We start from the raw sequence: 19,227 nt of genomic DNA, 5'->3' as shown, positions 1-19,227 counted from the left end.
GAAGGATTATCAGTTAATTTATATAGAGAAGATAAAGACGACCCTAAAATTGCCAACATGGAAGTATACTTAGCAAAATTTAGTTCCATTTCTACCCATGTGGGGCAGTCAACTCGATTATCAAATTGTAACAAAAGAATCATGCATACTGACCACCTAACAATAAAATCTAAAATTAGGAAATGCCAAACCACCATTCCTTTTGGCTTTCTGAAGATGAACTTTATTTAAGTGGAGGTGTTTACCTGCCATGTACAAAAAATATAAGTGAATTGAAAAACAATTCAGGAATGAAAATTGGTATAGATTGGAAAAGATACAAAAGTTCAGGTAAAATATTCATTTTAATAGAATACAAGCAATCATAGAAATAGATAAGGGCGACCATCTCATTAAGAGCAATTTTACATGATTAAATAAAATAGAAAAACTTTCCTTAAAAATGTTTATAACTCCTTGTAATTAAATACCAAGATAAGTAAATTGATGCTTCACAATCTTAAAAGGAGAATCAGAACACCATTCCAAATAAAAGCCTAATTATTTTTATCAAATTGCTTAAACTATGTTAATGGGATTTGCACTGGTAATGTCAAGAGACCTGAGAGTACGTCTAATTCAGTTTAAGATTCTGCCACTGTTTTTATCGGAACCCAGCAAGGTTATATAGATTAGGGTTGAAATGATGAAGTTTCAGGTATTCAAATTCCTTTTTGCCCCAGAATCTTTGACTTGGGAGACACACTTGGGTTATTTGGGAATAAATACACTCAAAATTGGATTCAGACAAGTATAATGATAGGGAGACAAATTATACTTAGAGGTTGGAAGAATTTTGGTGGGGGGGGGGGCGAAATGGCCAAAGTGGCAGTGTTTCAATGCATGTCTTACAAACAGTTTGATAAATTGGAGATCTATACACAAAAATGGGGCAAATATCTAGGTTTCCTTGGGGTGGTGGGAATAGTGGTGGATGTTGTGAAGCATATTAATGAACAATACTTTTTTCTGTTTAAGAGGTCTAAATAGACACACATGATTATTATATTTTTGCTGCCATGTTTGTGTATAAGTTTATGTTTTGTAACTTATAATTTACATAACTTTAACACTGACTCAAGGGTTTGGGAAAACTTGTTTTTAAAGAACTCAATAAAATTTAAATCAAAAAAATCTCCCAATAATTTAGCTACTACTGATGTCAGGCTCACCAGCCCTACTGATTATTCTTGATGCCGTTCCTTAAACAATGAATCTTCCAATCCTCCAACATTTCACCCATGAAATTAAATATGTTTTAAATATCTGCCAGAGCCCCTGCATTTTCTACACTATCATTCCTCAAGGTCAGAGAGTACATCTCATCAACCCTTATTTGTCTCAAGACAGCAAGCACCTCCTCTTTAATCTGTATTGGTTCCATGACCTTACTGTTTATCTGCCTCACCTCTATAGATTGTGTCAGTTTCCTAAGTAAATAAAGGTGCAATAAATCCATTTAAGCTCTCCCTAATCTCTTGGCTCCATACATAGCTGACCAATTTTGCCCATTCTTTTGCTCTTAATATATCTACAGAAGCCCTTAGGATTTTCCTACACATTGTATGCCAAAGCAACCATGAGTATTCTTTTAGCCTTCTTTATCTCCTTCTTAATTTTATTTCTTCTGCCTTCTATTACTGGGCCAACTTTTGACCTACTTTGCCATCGCTCCCTAGAATTCAAACATTCCAACCAGCCTCCCAACTTATCAAGACCTTACTCAAGTCCACATAGATCACATATAATCACACGACTTAGGAATATGAAAGGTGCAACTATTGATTGGGTTACAGCATAGGCCATCTAATACCACCACCATCACCCCCCACCCCCCCAGCCCCGAGTCCCTCTTTCTAGGAATTATACAGCTGTAACCCTAGGTCTCTGTTCTACCATACTCCCCGTTTACTGTAAAGACCCTGCCCATGGTTTGCCTTACCAAAGTGCAAGAACCTCACACTTGTCAGTTAGATTCCATTTGCTACTCCTTATTCACTGATCGAGATCAGTCTTTGGCAATGGCTACCACACCCCAGTTATACGATTGCCCATGGCTCAAGATCATCTGACTTACCTGACAAGCTGTTAGCAATAAAATAGGAGCAAATTAAATCAACAGTCCTTCCTCGCTCCCTCCCTTTTGAACTTTCTCTCATCACACCCCATACAGACTTCTAACCTCTCACCTACCTGCCCTGCGTAGGACCTTCCGACAATCAAGTTAAACCCAACTGCATAATTCAAGCAAACCTGCCTAGCAGAATGTTGGTCCCTCTAGTTCAAGTGCAACCCTTTCCTCTTGGATAGGTCACCTCTCCCCTAAAAACCTGAATCCCTACCTCTTGCAACAGTGCTTAAGCCAAAAATTCATCTGGCCAACCTTCCCAAATCTAAGCTCACTAGCATATGGTTCAGGCAGTAATCCAGGTTACTACCCTTGAGGTACTGCTTCTCCATCCCTTACCCAACTGCCAATTATCATTGTGCAAGACCTTACTCTACCCATGTCATTTGTACAATGACCTCTGGTTGTTCACGCTCCCCCTGGAGAATGTTCTCTGACTGCTCAGTAACGACATTGACCCCGGGAGCAAGGAGGCAACACACGATCCCAGTATTCCCCTGTGGTCGCAGAACCTCTTGCGTCCCCCTCAGCACTGAGCAGCCTGTTACAATCACCCTGCCTGTCTGCACCCTTACATTCTGAGCCTCAGAGCCAGTCACAATGCCACTGTCCATTTTCCCCCAAATGTATCCAAAGTGGTCTACTTGTTAATGAGGGGAATGACTACAGGAGAACCCTGCACCTTGTGCTTACTCCCCTTGCCTCTCCTTCTGGTCACTCATCTATCAGTCAGGTGACCACCTCAGTGAAAATCTCATCTATGATTTTCTCAGCATACCAGCATCCTGAATGTTAAGTCCAGTTCACTCACTTTCTCCTAACAAGACTGTCCACATATTGGTTCTAAAACCCTCCTGGATGCACACCACAAATTCCTTTCCATCCAAACCCCTGATACCCAAACACAAGACATAGGAGAAGAAATAGGCCATTCAGACCATTGAGAGTGTCCTGCCATTTAATCATGAGCTGATCCATTTTTCCAACTTAGCCCCACTGTCCAGCCTTCTCCCCATATCTTTGATGCCATGGCATCTCTGCTTCAGTTAACCCATTGGTGTTACATCTTCATGAGGTTTGTCTACATGACTGGTCCTAACTGTTTGAGGGCCTAAGGGACAGCCCCAACAAATCATATGGAGTTATTAAAAGAACCATTCAAGAAATCCTTCCTGATTACCACCATGATGTTCTCTCAATTAACACAGTGGTGTCCCTTCCCATAGTACAGCCCTTCATCACACCAGAGGCTTCTATACCCTGGAGTGTTGAGCTGCCAACCCCACATTTTTTCAACAAAATTTCAGTGATTGCAATAACACTATTTCATGTGACAACCAATTCTCAAAGTTCATCAGTCTTACTGGACAGGCTCTGCATTAAAATAAATGCAATTTAGCCTGCCAAGTGCTCCCAAATACCTATCATGCCCAGATCTACTGAACCTCATGAGTAGCTTGATTTATTCTCCACACTTCATTTAATAAACCTTCTATCACCTTTACTTTAGAAACCAATTCTCCATGCAGTTTCAACAAAGCCTTCTTTTACATTCAGTTCACCCTGCAAAGAACAAAAGCCATGTTTTACCTCAGCTTATTACTTGCTCTACCTACATAACAGTTTTTGGCAAATCACGCATAGGTCACTCAGATTTCACCACAGCTCGGTTCTCTGCAGTAGCACTTAGACAATATGTGATTTTACTGCTTCTACCAACGTGGACAATTTCACTTTCCTACATTTTAACTCCTTGGTCAGATCTTTGCCAACTCATTTAATCCATCCACATCCCTTTGGAACACCCTTATGTCCCCATCACTTGTTTTGCTATTTATCTTTGTGTCATTAACAAACTGAGCAATCATGACTTCCAACCTTCATCCAATTTATCTACAGTTTAAAAATGCCCAGCACCAACCTCCATGACATCATCCATTTTAACTTTCTAATCAGAAAAAGCCAACCAACTCCTGTTAAAAAGTTTTCCTCCATTGAACACTACACCAGAAACAAGCCCTTTGGCCCATCCAGTCCATGCCAATGCTATTTCTTACACGATCACCTTTCATTTTCCATAATAGCTTCTGAGACAGCCCTCATCAAATAGCTTTTAGCAATCTAAGTACATACATCAATTATTTTTTTTATTGGCAGAATGTTACTTCCTCAAACTTCAATGTATTAATCAAACATGATTTTCTTCTTAGCAAACAGCATGGACTTCACCAGATTCCTTCAATTTAAAAAAAAACCCTGCTACAGCATTAAAAAGAGGTATTGACATATTTCCCATGACAGATGTTGTCAACTGACCTGTGAATTTTCTGCTTTCAGTCTATCTCATTTTTTAAATAAAGGTAATTACATTTGCTATTTTCTGATCTAATGGAGGCTTCCTTGAATATATAAAAAATTAAACCCATTGAAATGATCTCAGGAGACCTTCATCTATATTCACATGAATAACTGGTACCTGTGAAATTTATTGTGATATAGGTCAACATCAGGCAAGGTAAGAAGTCGAGTAAATTGTAAATGGGATGGAAACTAAAATACAAGATGATGGTAGAATGGTGATTACTTGCAATGGATCTGACTAATTACCATCACACTGGTATCTCCACTTCTGCTCCAGCCCAGAAAAACAAACATCAAGAAACTGTAGACCAAAAGTCAACAATCCTATTTAACCAGATAAGATTCTTTATTTGAGATTCATTCATGGGCTACATTCTAAATCTCAACTAATTTAATGTAATAATCATCTGTACTACTTACTTGGCATCTAAAACTGGTCCTATTTTCTGCAATGATTTAGCCACATTGAAACGAACATTTGCCACTTGGTCACCAGCCATCTGCAGAACTGTTGGCAACATTTGTTTAGCTGTAATATCTTGGCCACAAGCTTCGGACAACACCTGAAAATTCATGAGAAAAGGTAACTTTTATTCAGTTACATTTTTAGCTAAATAAAAGTGACAATGACCACTACCTAATTGGTGATAAAGCACAAATGCTGGAGAAACTCAGCAGGTCGTGTAGAGGTTAAAACCTTGAGTTTATGATGGTTTTAGGACTTTCCCTTTAAGGATCATTGTTTTTGTACAGTTACCATAGTTACCATGACATCATATGGCGTCATATCCGAACGGACCGGAAGTTCTCTACTCATTCTTGGAATGACTATGGTAGAGACATGAGCTCTTGAGAAACTTTTCCTTGAATTTATCCTTTATTATTCATTATTAATCATTATCATTTTAATTCATTTATATATTTGTTTGAAGTTGAGTATCGTTATCATTTACAATATGCTTTATTTTATTCATTGTTAGGATGTGCAAAGCTATGAAGATGTTTATTTGCTTTTATCCACAAAAAATTTAAATTATTTACAGCTGCAATTACGAAGTTTGATTTATTTGAATGAATAGGATACAATTCGGAATATCGAGGCTGACTTCTCTTGGAAGGTGATGTGTTTTGAGATTGAGAAATATTAAAAGCTGGAAAGTGTCATCTACAGGTCAAACCACCTGGCCTTTATGTAGCAAAGGTAAAGATACATCACCAACATTTCGGGCTTGAGCCCCACCTGCTGAGTTTCTCCAGCATTTGTTTTTTTACTTAACTATGGTGTTAACAGAATCCTGTGTTTTACCCCCCATTACCTAATTGGTACAATGCTCAGAATACAATTTTCTCAACGACATGCTACACCAACCAGCGGTCATAGTCCATGCTGGTAGAGAGGTCTGTCATTGTACATGGCCATTGAGTTTTGTGGGTAGTTTTGGTTTCTTAGTCTGAGAAATGACATTCTTGCTCAAGGGAGCAGAGCAAAGATCACAAGACTGATTCCTGGGATGGAATAACTGGGATTATACTCATTGGAATTCAAAAGAATGAGAGAGCTCAGAGTCAAATCAAATTCTGGCAGGATTAGACAGGTTGGATGAGAGATGAATGATCTGATGTTGGTAAAGTCCAGAACTAGGGGAGGGGGGGTCACAGTCCAAGGATAAGAGGCGAGCCATTTTCAACTCAAGAGAAATGTAAACTTGTGAAACTGCCTCCTAAATAAAGTCATATATCACGTAGTCCTACAGCATAGCCAAATACACCCTCTTGCTTTTGTTCCGCTTGCCCACACAAGGCCCATAACTCGCCAATCCCCTCCTATTTACATACATATTCAAGTGTTTCTTAAAAAGAAACTAATGTACCTGCCTTCACCACCTGGTCTGGCAGCTTAGTCCACATGCCTGCCACCTCTCGAGTGAAAATTTGTCCTCACGTCCCTTCCAAATCCCACCCCTCCTCACCATAAAGTTGTCAAAGCTTCATGCATAAGGGAATTGGATGCTGCCCTATGGCTAAAGGGCACAAGGGTTAGGGAGAAAAATTAGGAATAGTGTATTGAAGACACATGATTAGCCATAGTCATATTGAATGGTGGTGCAGGCTCAGGCTAAATGGCCCACTCCTGAACCTTTTTTTCTATGGTCTATAATATCAAATTTGAGGGCCTACAAAAAGAATTTAAAGTTTGATAGAAAGTTGAAAGCAAGATCTCTTGGGTTGTAAGACAGCAATTATTCTGTGCTGACGAGTATTGGAATAGGAAGATAGGATACCTGAAAGTGCAGTTAAGGAGCAGGTCTGAGCTTTTTTGAGAAATAATTAACAGTTGGGAAATCATTTTGATGGGTTTATACTACAGGCCTCCCAACAATCAATGGGAATTGAAAGAACAAATTTGTAGGCAGGTATAAAAGAAACGGGTTGTAGTCGTAGGGGATTTTAACTTATCCAATATTAACAGCAATTATGTTAGTGCAATTAACTTAAATAGGGTGGAAATCAAAATGCATTCAAGAGAGGTTTTTAAGGGACAGTACTCAGTCTTAGCTCAGGGAAATGGCAGAAACAACATCCATACAACCCTTGTTACATTAGTCAGAGACATCAGGGCACAAAAAACCGTCAGCACTATTGCCAGGTCACTTTTTTTTGCACTAGGATAACTGAATATTTATCAACGATTTTATTGTGTATTTATTAGAATTTTAATTCTAATAAAGCATGAAAGGGCTTTGGCAAATACTAGAGCGCATCGGATGCCCCCGAAAGTTCCTCAACATGATTATCCAACTGCACGAAAACCAACAAGGTCGGGTCAGATACAGCAATGAGCTCTCTGAACCCTTCTCCATTAACAATGGCGTGAAGCAAGGCTGCGTTCTCGCACCAACCCTCTTTTCAATCTTCTTCAGCATGATGCTGAACCAAGTCATGAAAGACCTCAACAGTGAAGACGCTGTTTACATCCGGTACCGCACGGATGGCAGTCTCTTCAATCTGAGGCGCCTGCAAGCTCACACCAAGACACAAGAGAAACTTGTCCGCGAACTACTCTTTGCAGACGATGCCGCTTTAGTTGCCCATTCACAGCCAGCTCTCCAGCGCTTGACGTCCTGTTTTGCGGAAACTGCCAAAATGTTTGGCCTGGAATTCAGCCTGAAGAAAACTGAGGTCCTCCATCAGCCAGCTCCCCACCATGACTACCAGCCCCCCCACATCTCCATCGGTCAACCAGTTTACCTATCTCGGCTGCACCATTTCATCAGATGCAAGGATCGACAACGAGATAGACAACAGACTCGCCAAGGCAAATAGCGCCTTTGGAAGACTACACTAAAGAGTCTGGAAAAACAACCAACTGAAAAACCTCACAAAGATAAGCGTATTCAGAGCCGTTGTCATACCCACACTCCTGTTCGGCTCCGAATCATGGGTCCTCTACCGGCATCACCTACGGCTCCTAGAACGCTTCCACCAGCGTGGTCTCCGCTCCATCCTCAACATTCATTGGAGCGCTTTCATCCCTAACGTCGAAGTACTCAAGATGGCAGAGGTCGACAGCATCGAGTCCACGCTGCTGAAGATCCAGCTGCGCTGGGTGGGTCACGTCTCCAGAATGGAGGACCATCGCCTTCCCAAGATCGTGTTATATGGCGAGCTCTCCACTGGCCACCGTGACATAGGTGCACCAAAGAAAAGGTACAAGGACTGCCTAAAGAAATCTCTTGGTGCCTGCCACATTGACCACTGCCAGTGGGCTGATCTCGCCTCAAACCGTGCATCTTGGCGCCTCACAGTTTGGCGGGCAGCAACCTGCTTTGAAGAAGACCGCAGAGCCCACCTCACTGACAAAAGGCAAAGGAGGAAAAACCCAACACCCAACCCCAACCAACCAATTTTCCCCTGCAACCGCTGCAACCGTGTCTGCCTGTCCCGCATCGGACTTGTCAGCCACAAACGAGCCTGCAGCTGACGTGGACATTTACCCCCTCCATCAATCTTCGTCCGCGAAGCCAAGCCAAAGAAGAAGAAGAATTCATTATTTCACATATAGTTTCTTCTAGTTATTTTGGTTTTTTTTAAAAAAAACAGACCTGTTCAGCTGCCAAAAGTAATAATTTCTGTGCATATGTACCTTTGTATATGTCAATAAACTCGTCTCAGTTCGGCAAGTTTCATGGAAGTGCAAAGGGCTAATATTGGTCCTAGAGTTGAGGTCTTAAAACAGGATAGGGCAGATTTCAGCTGTACAAGGCAATTTATTAATGGAAATAGAATTTAAAAAAAAATATAATCCATAATGCCTTTCTTAGAATCATTATATTTATGACAGAATTCAAACTATATATTTTATTTGTAATAAAATGCATCAACTTTTGAAGTTTAATAATAATAATTAATGGAATTACACTCACATTAATACAGAAAAGAGTGGTCATCCTATGAAGGTAGTTGGGATCACTGGCCATGGCAAGAACTTTAGGCACGATGGTAGATTCTGCCCAATCTTTGCCAAACTTCTCCACCAGTTTGGTCAAGTTGTTGGTAGCAGCCTCTCGAATGGCATAAACTAGAAGAGATATTTAGAGTCAAGACATAATTTGAACAGATTACTACAATTTGCAAACAAGGATGAATTTAGTCTCAGTTCTAAGTACAAGTTCCTGAATGTAAAGCTTGCATTTCTCTTTCAAAGTATTAACTGAAAGTCATAGAGCACTGAAAGGATCCATCAGCTGCAGACTTGTTTGGTATATATAGTCCCATTTAGCTGCATTTGGTCTACATCTTTTTAAGCCTTTCATCTGACAAGTTCAATTCTGAAATTCTATTAAACTAAACTTTTGAGTAATTCCCCCATCAAATTTAATACTACAGCAATGTCTCCTGCAAAGTCACACGTCTTGAGAAAGGACCAACAAATGAGGAATAAAACCAGAACATTAAAAAGGACAGTAATTGGATATGGCACCCCACCGTAATAGGTTCAAAACCCATGTTTCAAAAAGATTCTAAACTTGCAGTGAATTTTTTTCTTAAATAGAACAGCATATATGCATGGAATGTTCCAATATCTCTTCACATTTCTAAGCAACATTTTGGAGGGATCAATCACTGTGCTGGGAGTAATCTATAGGCCTCAAAATAGCCCTCCGGACACCAAGGAGCAGATACACAAGGCAAATTTTGGAATGGTTCAGGAAATACAGGATTGTAGTTATGGGTAACTTCAACTTCCTTAATATTGACTGGCACTTCCTGACTGCAAGAGGGATGGATGGGGATGAATTTGTCAGGTGTGTTCAAGAAGAATTCCTGACACAGTATGTGAACTAGCTGAAGTGAAGAGAGCCCATAGTGGATTTTGTTATGGATAATGATGCTGGTCAGGTGGCGGACTTCTCGGTGGAGTATTTTGGTGAGAGTGATCTCAACACCCTTAGCTTCAGTATCACAATGGAAAAGGATTAAAAACAGACAAAAATGGGAAAGGGTTTAATTGTGGAAGGGATAATTACAAAAGGATGAGGCAGGAACTAGCAAAATTAAACTGGAAACAGATGTTCAAGTGTGAAAGCACGTAAGTAATGTGGAGGGAATTAAGGGACCACTTGTGCTGGGATAGGTTTGTCCCACTGGAACAAAGAAAACCTGGTAGGAAAAAACAACCATGGCTGACGAAACAGGTGAGGCAACTAGTCAAAAGGGCTCATGAGAAGTATATGGTAATCAGGAAGGAGCTTAAGGACTGAGGAGAGCTCAAGAGGCATAAGAAGGCCTTGGCATGTAGGATTAAGGAGAACCCCAAAGAATTCTATGCCTATGTGAAAAACAGGCTGACGAGAACGAAGGTGCGGCTACTAAAGGAGGCAACATGTACCTGGAGGCAGAGGTCGGGGACATCCTAAATGAATACTTTGCTTCAGGATTCACAAGAGAAAAGGATCTTGATATCAATGAGGTTAATCTTGTATGCTGGAAATGTGGAGGTAAGTGTTGGATCTTCATAAAAACATCAAAATTGACAAATCCCTGGGGCTAGATGCGATATACCCCAGGTGTGGGAAGTGAGAAGAGAGGTAGCTGGGGCAGTTGCTATGATCTTTGAGTCCTCTTTGGCCACAGGGGAGGTGCCGGAGGATTGGAGAATGGCAAACGGTAATAGGGAGAATCCAGGGAATTATAGACCGGTGAGTCTCACGTCACACTAAGAGAGAGGATTCTGAAGGATAGGATCTATGAGCATTTAGAGAAGTCCAGTCTACTCAAGGATAGTCAGTAGGGCTTTGTGAACGGATGCTCACGTTTATGAGCTTAACTGAGTTTTTTAAGGAGTTAACAAAAGAAATTGATAAGGGTAGGGTGGTAGATATGGTCTACCAGAAGGCTGAGTACAGGGTTAGTGGTCAATAATAAGTGTGTGGATAAACAGATGGATCTTGGGGGGAAAATCCATACATCCCTCAAGGTCCCTGCACAAATTGACAGAGCCAATGGGATGCTGGGCTTCATTAATAGGGAAATTTAAGTTCAGGAGTAGAGAGGTCATGTTGCAACTCTACAAATCTCTGGTAAGCCCACACTTGGAGTATTGTGTTCAGTTCTGGTCACCTCATTATGGGAAGGATGCGGAAGCTCTGGAGAGGATGCAGAGAAGATTTACCAGGATGTTGCCTGGATTGGGAAACAGGTCTTATGAGGCAAGGTTAGCAGAGCTGGGACTTTTCTCTTTGGAGCGTAAAAGGATGAGAGGAGACGGAGGTCTACAAGATTATGAGAGGCATAGATAGGATGAATAGCCAGCACCTATTTCCCTAGGCAAACACCAGAGGACATATTTACAAAGTGAAGGGAAGAAAATTTAGGGGAGACAACAGGGGTAATTTATTTTATTTACGCAGTGTTGTAGGTGCCTGAAATGCTTTGCCAGGGATGGTGGTGGAGGTTGAAACAATAAAGAGACCATTAGACAGGCATATGGATGGAGGAAAAGTGGAGGGCTATAGAGTTGGGAGAGTTTAGTACTTTTTAAGGAATCTTCTTCTTCTTTGGCTTGGCTTCGCGGACGAAGATTTATGGAGGGGGTAAAAAGTCCACGTCAGCTGCAGGCTCGTTTGTGGCTGACCAGTCCGATGCGGGACAGGCAGACACGATTGCAGCGGTTGCAAGGGAAAATTGGTTGGTTGGGGTTGGGTTTTGGGTTTTTCCTCCTTTGCCTTTTGTCAGTGAGGTGGGCTCTGCGGTCTTCTTCAAAGGAGGCTGCTGCCCGCCAAACTGTGAGGCGCCAAGATGCACGGTTTGAGGCGTTATCAGCCCACTGGCGGTGGTCAATGTGGCAGGCACCAAGAGATTTCTTTAGGCAGTCCTTGTACCTTTTCTTTGGTGCACCTCTGTCACGGTGGCCAGTGGAGAGCTCGCCATATAATACGATCTTGGGAAGGCGATGGTCCTCCATTCTGGAGACGTGACCCATCCAGCGCAGCTGGATCTTCAGCAGCGTGGACTTTTTAAGGAATATATGGGTCAAAACAACATCGAAGGCTAAAGGGCCTGTACTGTACTGTTCTATTTATGACTGAAGTGAAGGGAATTGTTCAGCCATATTTAAATGTTCATTTCCATTCCAAAAGAGATAAATGCATTAAGGAAGCAAGATTTAGTGTTCAATTTCCTTTGTTCAGTTAGATTTCGTTGAAGCAGTTATGCTCAAAAAGTGCACATTTGATATGCAACAAGCCAAACAAATCCTTACAACAGACAAGAGTGAATGGTTTTATTATTCTTGCTTTCTTTAATTGCCTAAATCATTCAAGACATGTGAATGGCACAGGCATCATTTAGAAAAAATTTCAATCCATTAAAAATGGTGAGATGATTGTCATAAGAAGATAAGACGTAGGAGCATCTGGCCCATCGCGCCTGCTCTGCCATTCAATAAGATCATGGCTGATCTGATAATTGATTCAACACCAACCTGCCTTTTCCCTATATCCCTTTCCCTCTTTATGTAAAAATCTAACTGAACCTTAAATAAGTTTAATAAAGTCACCTCAACCACTGGTCAGAGAATTCCACAGATCCACGACTCTCTGGGAAAAAGTTTTTCCTCATATAACCATATACGGAGCGGAAACAGGCCATGTCGGCCTTTCGAGTCCGTACCAGTTCACTAGAACAACTCCCTCTGTGTGTTTGAATAAAGAATCAGTTCTCTGGTATTTGGTAATCCTCCCCTGGGAAACAGGTGCTGACTGTCCACCCTATCAATGCATCTCACAATCTTATATACCTCTATTAATCTACAACCCTGAATTGTGAGGCTGTAACCCCTAGTTCTGGTCTCACCCACCAGAGAAAATAATTTTCCTGCCTCTATCTTATCTATCCTTTTCATAATTTTATATGTTTCTATAAGATCTCCTCTCATTCTTCTGAATTCAAGTGAGTATAAACCCAGGTGATTTAGTCTCTCTTTGTTGGTCACCCCCTCACCTTTGGGATCACCCTGTTGAACCTCCCCTAGACTGCCTCCAAGGCCAGTCTATCCTTCCTCAAGCCTGGAGACCAGAACTGCACACAGTCCACCAGGTGTGGCCTCACCAGGACCTTGTACAGTTGCAGCATGACCTCCCTGCTCTTGAATTCAATTCCTCTAGCAATGAAGGCCAACATTCCATTTGCCTTCTTAATAACCTGTTGTACCTGCAACCCAACGTTTGCAATTCATGCACAAGCCCTCCCAAGTCCATCTGCACTACAGCATGCTGCAGTTTTTCACCCTTTAAATATATCTGCTCTTCTGTTTTTCCTGCCAAAGTGGATGACCTCACATTTACTAATGTTGTGCTCCATCTGCCAGACCTTTGCCCACTCACCTAACTTAACTATATCCTTCTGCAGTTTCTCCACATCCTCTGTACAATTTACTTTTCCACTCAGTTTATCATCTGCAAACATGACTACATTACACTCATTCCAAATCGACAATACACTACACTTTCCAAATCACCAGTGTAAATGATGAACAGCTGCGGGCCCAGCACCGACCCCCTGTGGCCCCCCCACTTACCACTGTCTGCCAATCAGTAAAACACCCATTTATCCCGACTCTCTGACTTCCAGTTCACCAATCCTCAATCCATACCAATATACCCCACCCGACTCCATTCATCTGTATCTTATTGACAAGTCTCTTGTGCGGCACCTTCTGGAAATCCAAATAGAAAACATCAACCTGATCCCTCCATCAACCGTACCCATTATATCTTCAAAGAACTCTAGCTAGTTTGTCAAACAAGACCTGCCCTTTCTGAATCCATGATGCGTCTACCTGATGGAATTCCTTCATTCTAAATGTCTCGCTACTTCATCCTTAATGACAGCTTCAATCATTTTCCCAACTACAGACGTTAAGTTAACTTCTGCCTACATCCTGTTTTAAAAAGTGGTGTGATATTTGCTGTCTTCCAATCTGCCGGGTCCTGCCTAGAATCCAGAGAGTTTTAATAAATGACAATCAACGCATCGACCATAACTCTCGCCATTTTCCTCAGTTCCCTGGGATGCATCCATCAGGACCAGGGGATTGTCTGCCTTCAGTACCATTAGTTTGCTCATCAATATCTCTTTTGTGACAATTATTTTATCGAGACCCTCACTTCCCTTCGCATCCCTATCACCACTCTTTGGCATGCTGGACTTACATGGCATTACAATCTTCCACCGTAAAGACTGACACAAAATATCTGTTCAATGCCTCGGCCATTTCCTCATGACTCAATATTAATTTCCCTTTCTCATCTTCTAAGGGACGTATGTTGACTCTCGCCACCCTCTTCCATTTTATATATCATAAAATTTGCAGAATTATTACAGTTACACATAACAGCCATTTGGCTCTTTAGAAAAGCTGGTCTGAAGTTGGGTGTTCGCAGCAGCGTCCTAGTGTAAACATTCAGATTATAATCATCTGACAACATTACTGTAAAAAATAACAGTGCATGAAAAGTAAGGCAGTGTCTTTGGTTCATTGATCATTCAGGAATTTGATGGCAGTGGGGAAGAAACTGCCCTTGTGCCATTGAGTGCTCGTCTTTAGGCTCTTGTACCTTTTCCCCGATGGTAGCTGAGTGAAGAGGGCATGGCCTGGGTGGTCGTGGTCTTTCAGAATAAAGACTACTTTTTTAAGAACACCGCCTCATGTCGACGTCCTCAATGGAGAGAAGTCTGGTCCCTGTGATGTTGCAGGCTGAGTTAACAACCCTCTGGAGTTTATTCTTGTCCTGAGAGTTGGCACCTCCATACGAGGCAGTGATTCCACAAGCCAGAATGCTCTCCACAGTACATCCGTAGAAGTTTACGAGAATCTTCGGCGACATTCCAAATCTCCTCAGACACCTCACAAAGTATAGCTGCTGGTGAGCCTTCTTTGTGATTGATTCAACATGGAGGTTCCAGGACAGATCTCTGGAGATGTTGAGACCCATGAATTTGAAGTTCTTGACCCTCTCCACTACTGAGCCGACAATGAGGACTGGGTCATGTTCTCCTGACTTCCTCCTGAAGCCCATCAAGTCTGCCCCCTCATTCAATTATGAGCCAATCCATTTTCCCACTCAGCCCACTTTGGAGGCCCTGGTTGATCAAGAACATATCAATCTCTGCTTTCAATGACCTGGCATCAGAACCATCTGGGATCAAATTCCAGATTTACCACCCTCTAGCTAAATAAATTTCTCCGCATCTTTGTTCTAAGTGGACATCCTTGAATCCTGAAGTTGCGCCCTCTTGTCCTCGACTCTCCCACCGTGAGAAACAACCTTTCTACATCTACTGCCCATGGCTTTCAACTTTCAAAATGTTTCAATGTGATCCCCCCCTCATTCTCCTAAATTCCAACAGGTATAGACCAAGAGCCTCAAACATTCCTCATATGATAGCCCTTTCATTCCCAGAATCATCCTTGTGAACCTCTCTAATGTCAGCGCATCCTTTCTTAAAAGTGCTCATAACACTCCAAGTGAGGATGCACCAGAGCCTTATAAAACCTCAGCATCACATCCCCGCTCTTATATTCTATTCCTCCTGGAATTAATGCCAGTGTTGTATTTACCTATTTCACCACTGACTCAATCTGCAAGTTTACCTACAGGGTTTCCTGTACAAGGACTCTCATGTCACTTTGCATCTGGGAATTTTCAATTTTCTCCCCATTCAGAAAATAGTCCACCCATTTATTTCTTCTACCAAAGTGCATGACCATACACTTTCCAACATTGTATTTTATTTGCCGCTTCTCTGACCATTCTCCTCATCTGTCGAAGTCCTTCTGCAGCTTCCGTTTCCTCAAAACTACCTGCTTCTCCGCCTACCTTCGTAGGTAGCTACAAAGCCATTCATTCCACTATACCAGCACCCCTGTGGAACATCACTAGCAACTGGAAACCAACCAGAATATGATCCCAGTATTCCGACTCTCGGCTTCTTGCCAATCAGCCAAAGCTCTCCCCATGCTAGTATGTCTCCTGTTTATACCATGGGCTCTCGTTAAGTAGCCTCATGTGCAGCTCCTTATCCATTGCCTCTCCTTTATCTAACCTGCTTGTCACTTCAACAATGGATTCCCATTAGTTTAGAAATCTATTATCCAGCTGTTTCTCATGAAAGGAGATATAGTGAAAATATTTACTAACGTGGATCTAGTGCCATTAAGTGTTTTATAATTATGTGCGAAAAGAGAGAAACACTGAGATTGTCACAGAATGCTTCGTCATAATCTTTCACAAGATGCCAATAAACTTTCTTTTACAGCTGTCAAGGAAACAAAGATAGATTCTACTCATTGATGGTGACAAATAACAAACACTCTTTCATCCATATTAAAGCTGCATTTGTGTTCAACAAGGTCACAACAAAGAGGCTGCAATATCACGATCCCAACCTTATGCTGCCTTTGACACAGGCACCATTCAGGCTACGAACATGAGAATTTAGAACCATGACCATCACAAACCATCACAAAATTTAATAATTTTGTAACAAAATATACAAATAATATTTTTTTCAGATTTCATTAGAATATTCAGTATGCAAATACTACAATATCAAAGACAATTGATGGTTCATGATATTAAAAGAGGCACACCAATCTTGAAAATGGAACTTTATAAAAATAAAAAAGCCTTCTTTAAGAATGTGAAGCCAAATCAAAACTATGCAAATAACAAACATGCAATAAAAATCCCACAACCTATTTTTTTCATCTATTTAAGGTCCCTTCGAAGATCACTTGTTGCATACAACTACCCATCAATTCATCATCTTGATACACGAGTCTAAAGCAATTGATACTTAAGCATGCTTCATTGTAAATATCATTCTTTACATCTGCATGTGTTCTCTCCAGTACTTGAAGGATCCTTTCTACATTTGGTTCTGACAAATCAAAAGATTCCAAGTTAATTTATCTTGTGCCAGTGGAGAAATATCCAATATTCCTTGAGGGTATATTTTTTTTTAAACTTAGACATACAGCACGGTAAGAGGGCCCTTTCTGCCCATGAGCTCGAGGTCATTCAAATACAGCCAATTGACTTTCAACCTCTCCGATACATTTTTGAATGGTGGGAGCACACCAGAGCACCTGAAGGAAACCCACACAGAACGTAGAAACTCCTTCTTGGCAGAACCGGATTGGTTGCCGGCTCTATAACAGTGCTGCACTGACAGCTACACTTAACCATGATGCCCATTTACTTCATTCCCTTCTGAGTGAGCCATGTTATTTCTCCCTCAAATGTGCATTCTCCCGGAGGGGCATGGCCTGATGGCGAAGGAAGAAGTGGAATTCTGTCTTCCCCCAGTTGGACATAAATACATGAATTAAAATACTTTAAAAAGTCTTGAAAGTTTGCTCTGAAGTTGTCTGAATGTTAAAAGACTACAATGGCTGATAATACAAAGAAATCGAAAACACAGATTCAGAAGATTTAAGTGTACGAAAGAAATGAGGCCTACTTACCAAGTGGAAACCACGGAATCGATCGGACAGCCACCTAAGCAGCAATGCACTCCAGCTCATTTAAGTATTACCCCAGCGCCCTTGCAAGATGGCGCCGGGCTTCCAATTTTTTTTCTCATCTTGATCAGCGCGCCCGCGGTCGGGCGCACTATAGAGTTGCCGGAGGCTACAGTGTCGGGCCCAGTGCACGACACTGCTGCGAGTCCCAGTGGCGCAGAGGCCCGAGGCAGCGCATCGGAAGACACACATGCGTGGGCCCCGGCGCTGCCGGGCACGCACAGTGCACCCCGAGTCCGTGATTTGTTGGACAGGATTTGGGCTGTCAGTGAAGTCGGCCAACAACTGCCTGAACACGTCGGGACTGGGTCTGTAAGTATGCAGACCAGAAGCAAGGTGATGAAATCGATGGCAGAATCAAAAGAACAAAAAGGGAAAACTTATTTTCAAATTGAAGAAATGGAAGAAGAATGATTGACTGTTACTGAAGTGAGAGAAGGTCGCCCTCAAGGAGAGACTCGTGACACTACTTTTGATGCTGTGTTTACAATTTTGAAATCTATAGCTCATCAAATGGGTAAAATGTCAACACACACGTCGACTCAAATCGATCATGGATTTATGAATATGACTGAAAAAATGAATAATATTTGTGAAGAAGTTTCTTCTGTTAAGAAAGATATTTCTGTTAAAGCTAATGTTAATAGATGCTTGAGTAAGGTGGATACAGTTCAAGACAATTTTAAGAAGATGGAAGGTGCCTTTCAAGTTTGGAAAAAACAAGTGGAAACGTAATAAAGAAAAAATAGAAAAAGTGGAAGATTCTGTTGTTGGATGAGAAATTCAGAAGGACTTATCGAAATCAAAGCCGCCGGAATAATGTTAAAATAGTGAGAATTCCGGAAGGAATTGAGGGTTTGGATCTAATAAAAAAATTTTTTTTCAAGGATCCCTGAAACATTGGGATTGGAATTTTTTCCAGAAGGTTTGGAATTAAATAGGCACACAGAGGCTTAAGAAATAAACCATATCCGGGTCAACCTCCATGAATGCACGTAGATATCAGTCTCTGTTGATGGTACGGGGAAATAAGGTTTTCTTCTATCCGGATTTAAGTCAAGAAATTATTAAAAGGCGTAAAGAATTTAATCCTGCTGAAGAGGTGCTTTGGAGGAAGGGTTATAAATTTTCTTTTAGATACCCTGCAGTTTTGAAGATTTTTTAATGGTAATTTCCAATCACAGTTTTTTGAGAGGGATCACGATGCTTTAATTTTTGCCAATTCTTTGCCAGACCAGGGCTACTGAAGGGCACCCTTCACCACAAAGGAAGACATCTGATAAGAAGAATGGAAATTGGAATGAGAAGACAAATATGTCAAAGAGTTTGATTGATATTGATGATCTGGAACAAGCTTTGGGATGGAATTCATTCAGGTTGTGAGCTGACTTTGACCTATAATTTTATAAGTCCGGTTGGGGGGGGATGGATGTTGCTGAAGCTATTGGAAGGGATCCGCCACCCGTGGGGGGGATTTTATTTCTTTCCACACCCAGTTAAGTGGGAAGTTACTATTTTTGTAGTTTCTAATTTTAATAAAAAACACCTTTTAATTTGTGCAAGTTTTACTTTATTTAGGGAGGGGTTTAGTGGATGCCGCTTTAGTTGCCCA

At 41.3% G+C, this 19,227-nt stretch overlaps 1 protein-coding gene across 1 annotated transcript in view; it reads right to left on the bottom strand.

The window, feature by feature from the left end:
* LOC138741622 (serine/threonine-protein phosphatase 2A 65 kDa regulatory subunit A alpha isoform) overlaps window positions 1-19,227 on the bottom strand; it is a 104,533-nt gene that overhangs the window by 9,184 nt on the left and 76,122 nt on the right. Inside the window, exons 12-13 of the mRNA XM_069895974.1 lie at window positions 8,953-9,107; window positions 4,949-5,091 (exon numbers count right to left, since the gene is read on the bottom strand). Coding sequence (XP_069752075.1) covers window positions 4,949-5,091; window positions 8,953-9,107 — 298 coding nt within the window. The remainder of the gene's footprint in view (window positions 1-4,948; window positions 5,092-8,952; window positions 9,108-19,227) is intronic.

This window comes from Narcine bancroftii, chromosome 8 (genome assembly GCF_036971445.1).
Source record: "Narcine bancroftii isolate sNarBan1 chromosome 8, sNarBan1.hap1, whole genome shotgun sequence".
Lineage (NCBI taxonomy): Eukaryota > Metazoa > Chordata > Chondrichthyes > Torpediniformes > Narcinidae > Narcine > Narcine bancroftii.
The sequence above is the reverse complement of the archived record's forward strand: the minus strand, read 5'-3'. Positions and strand labels throughout refer to the sequence as shown.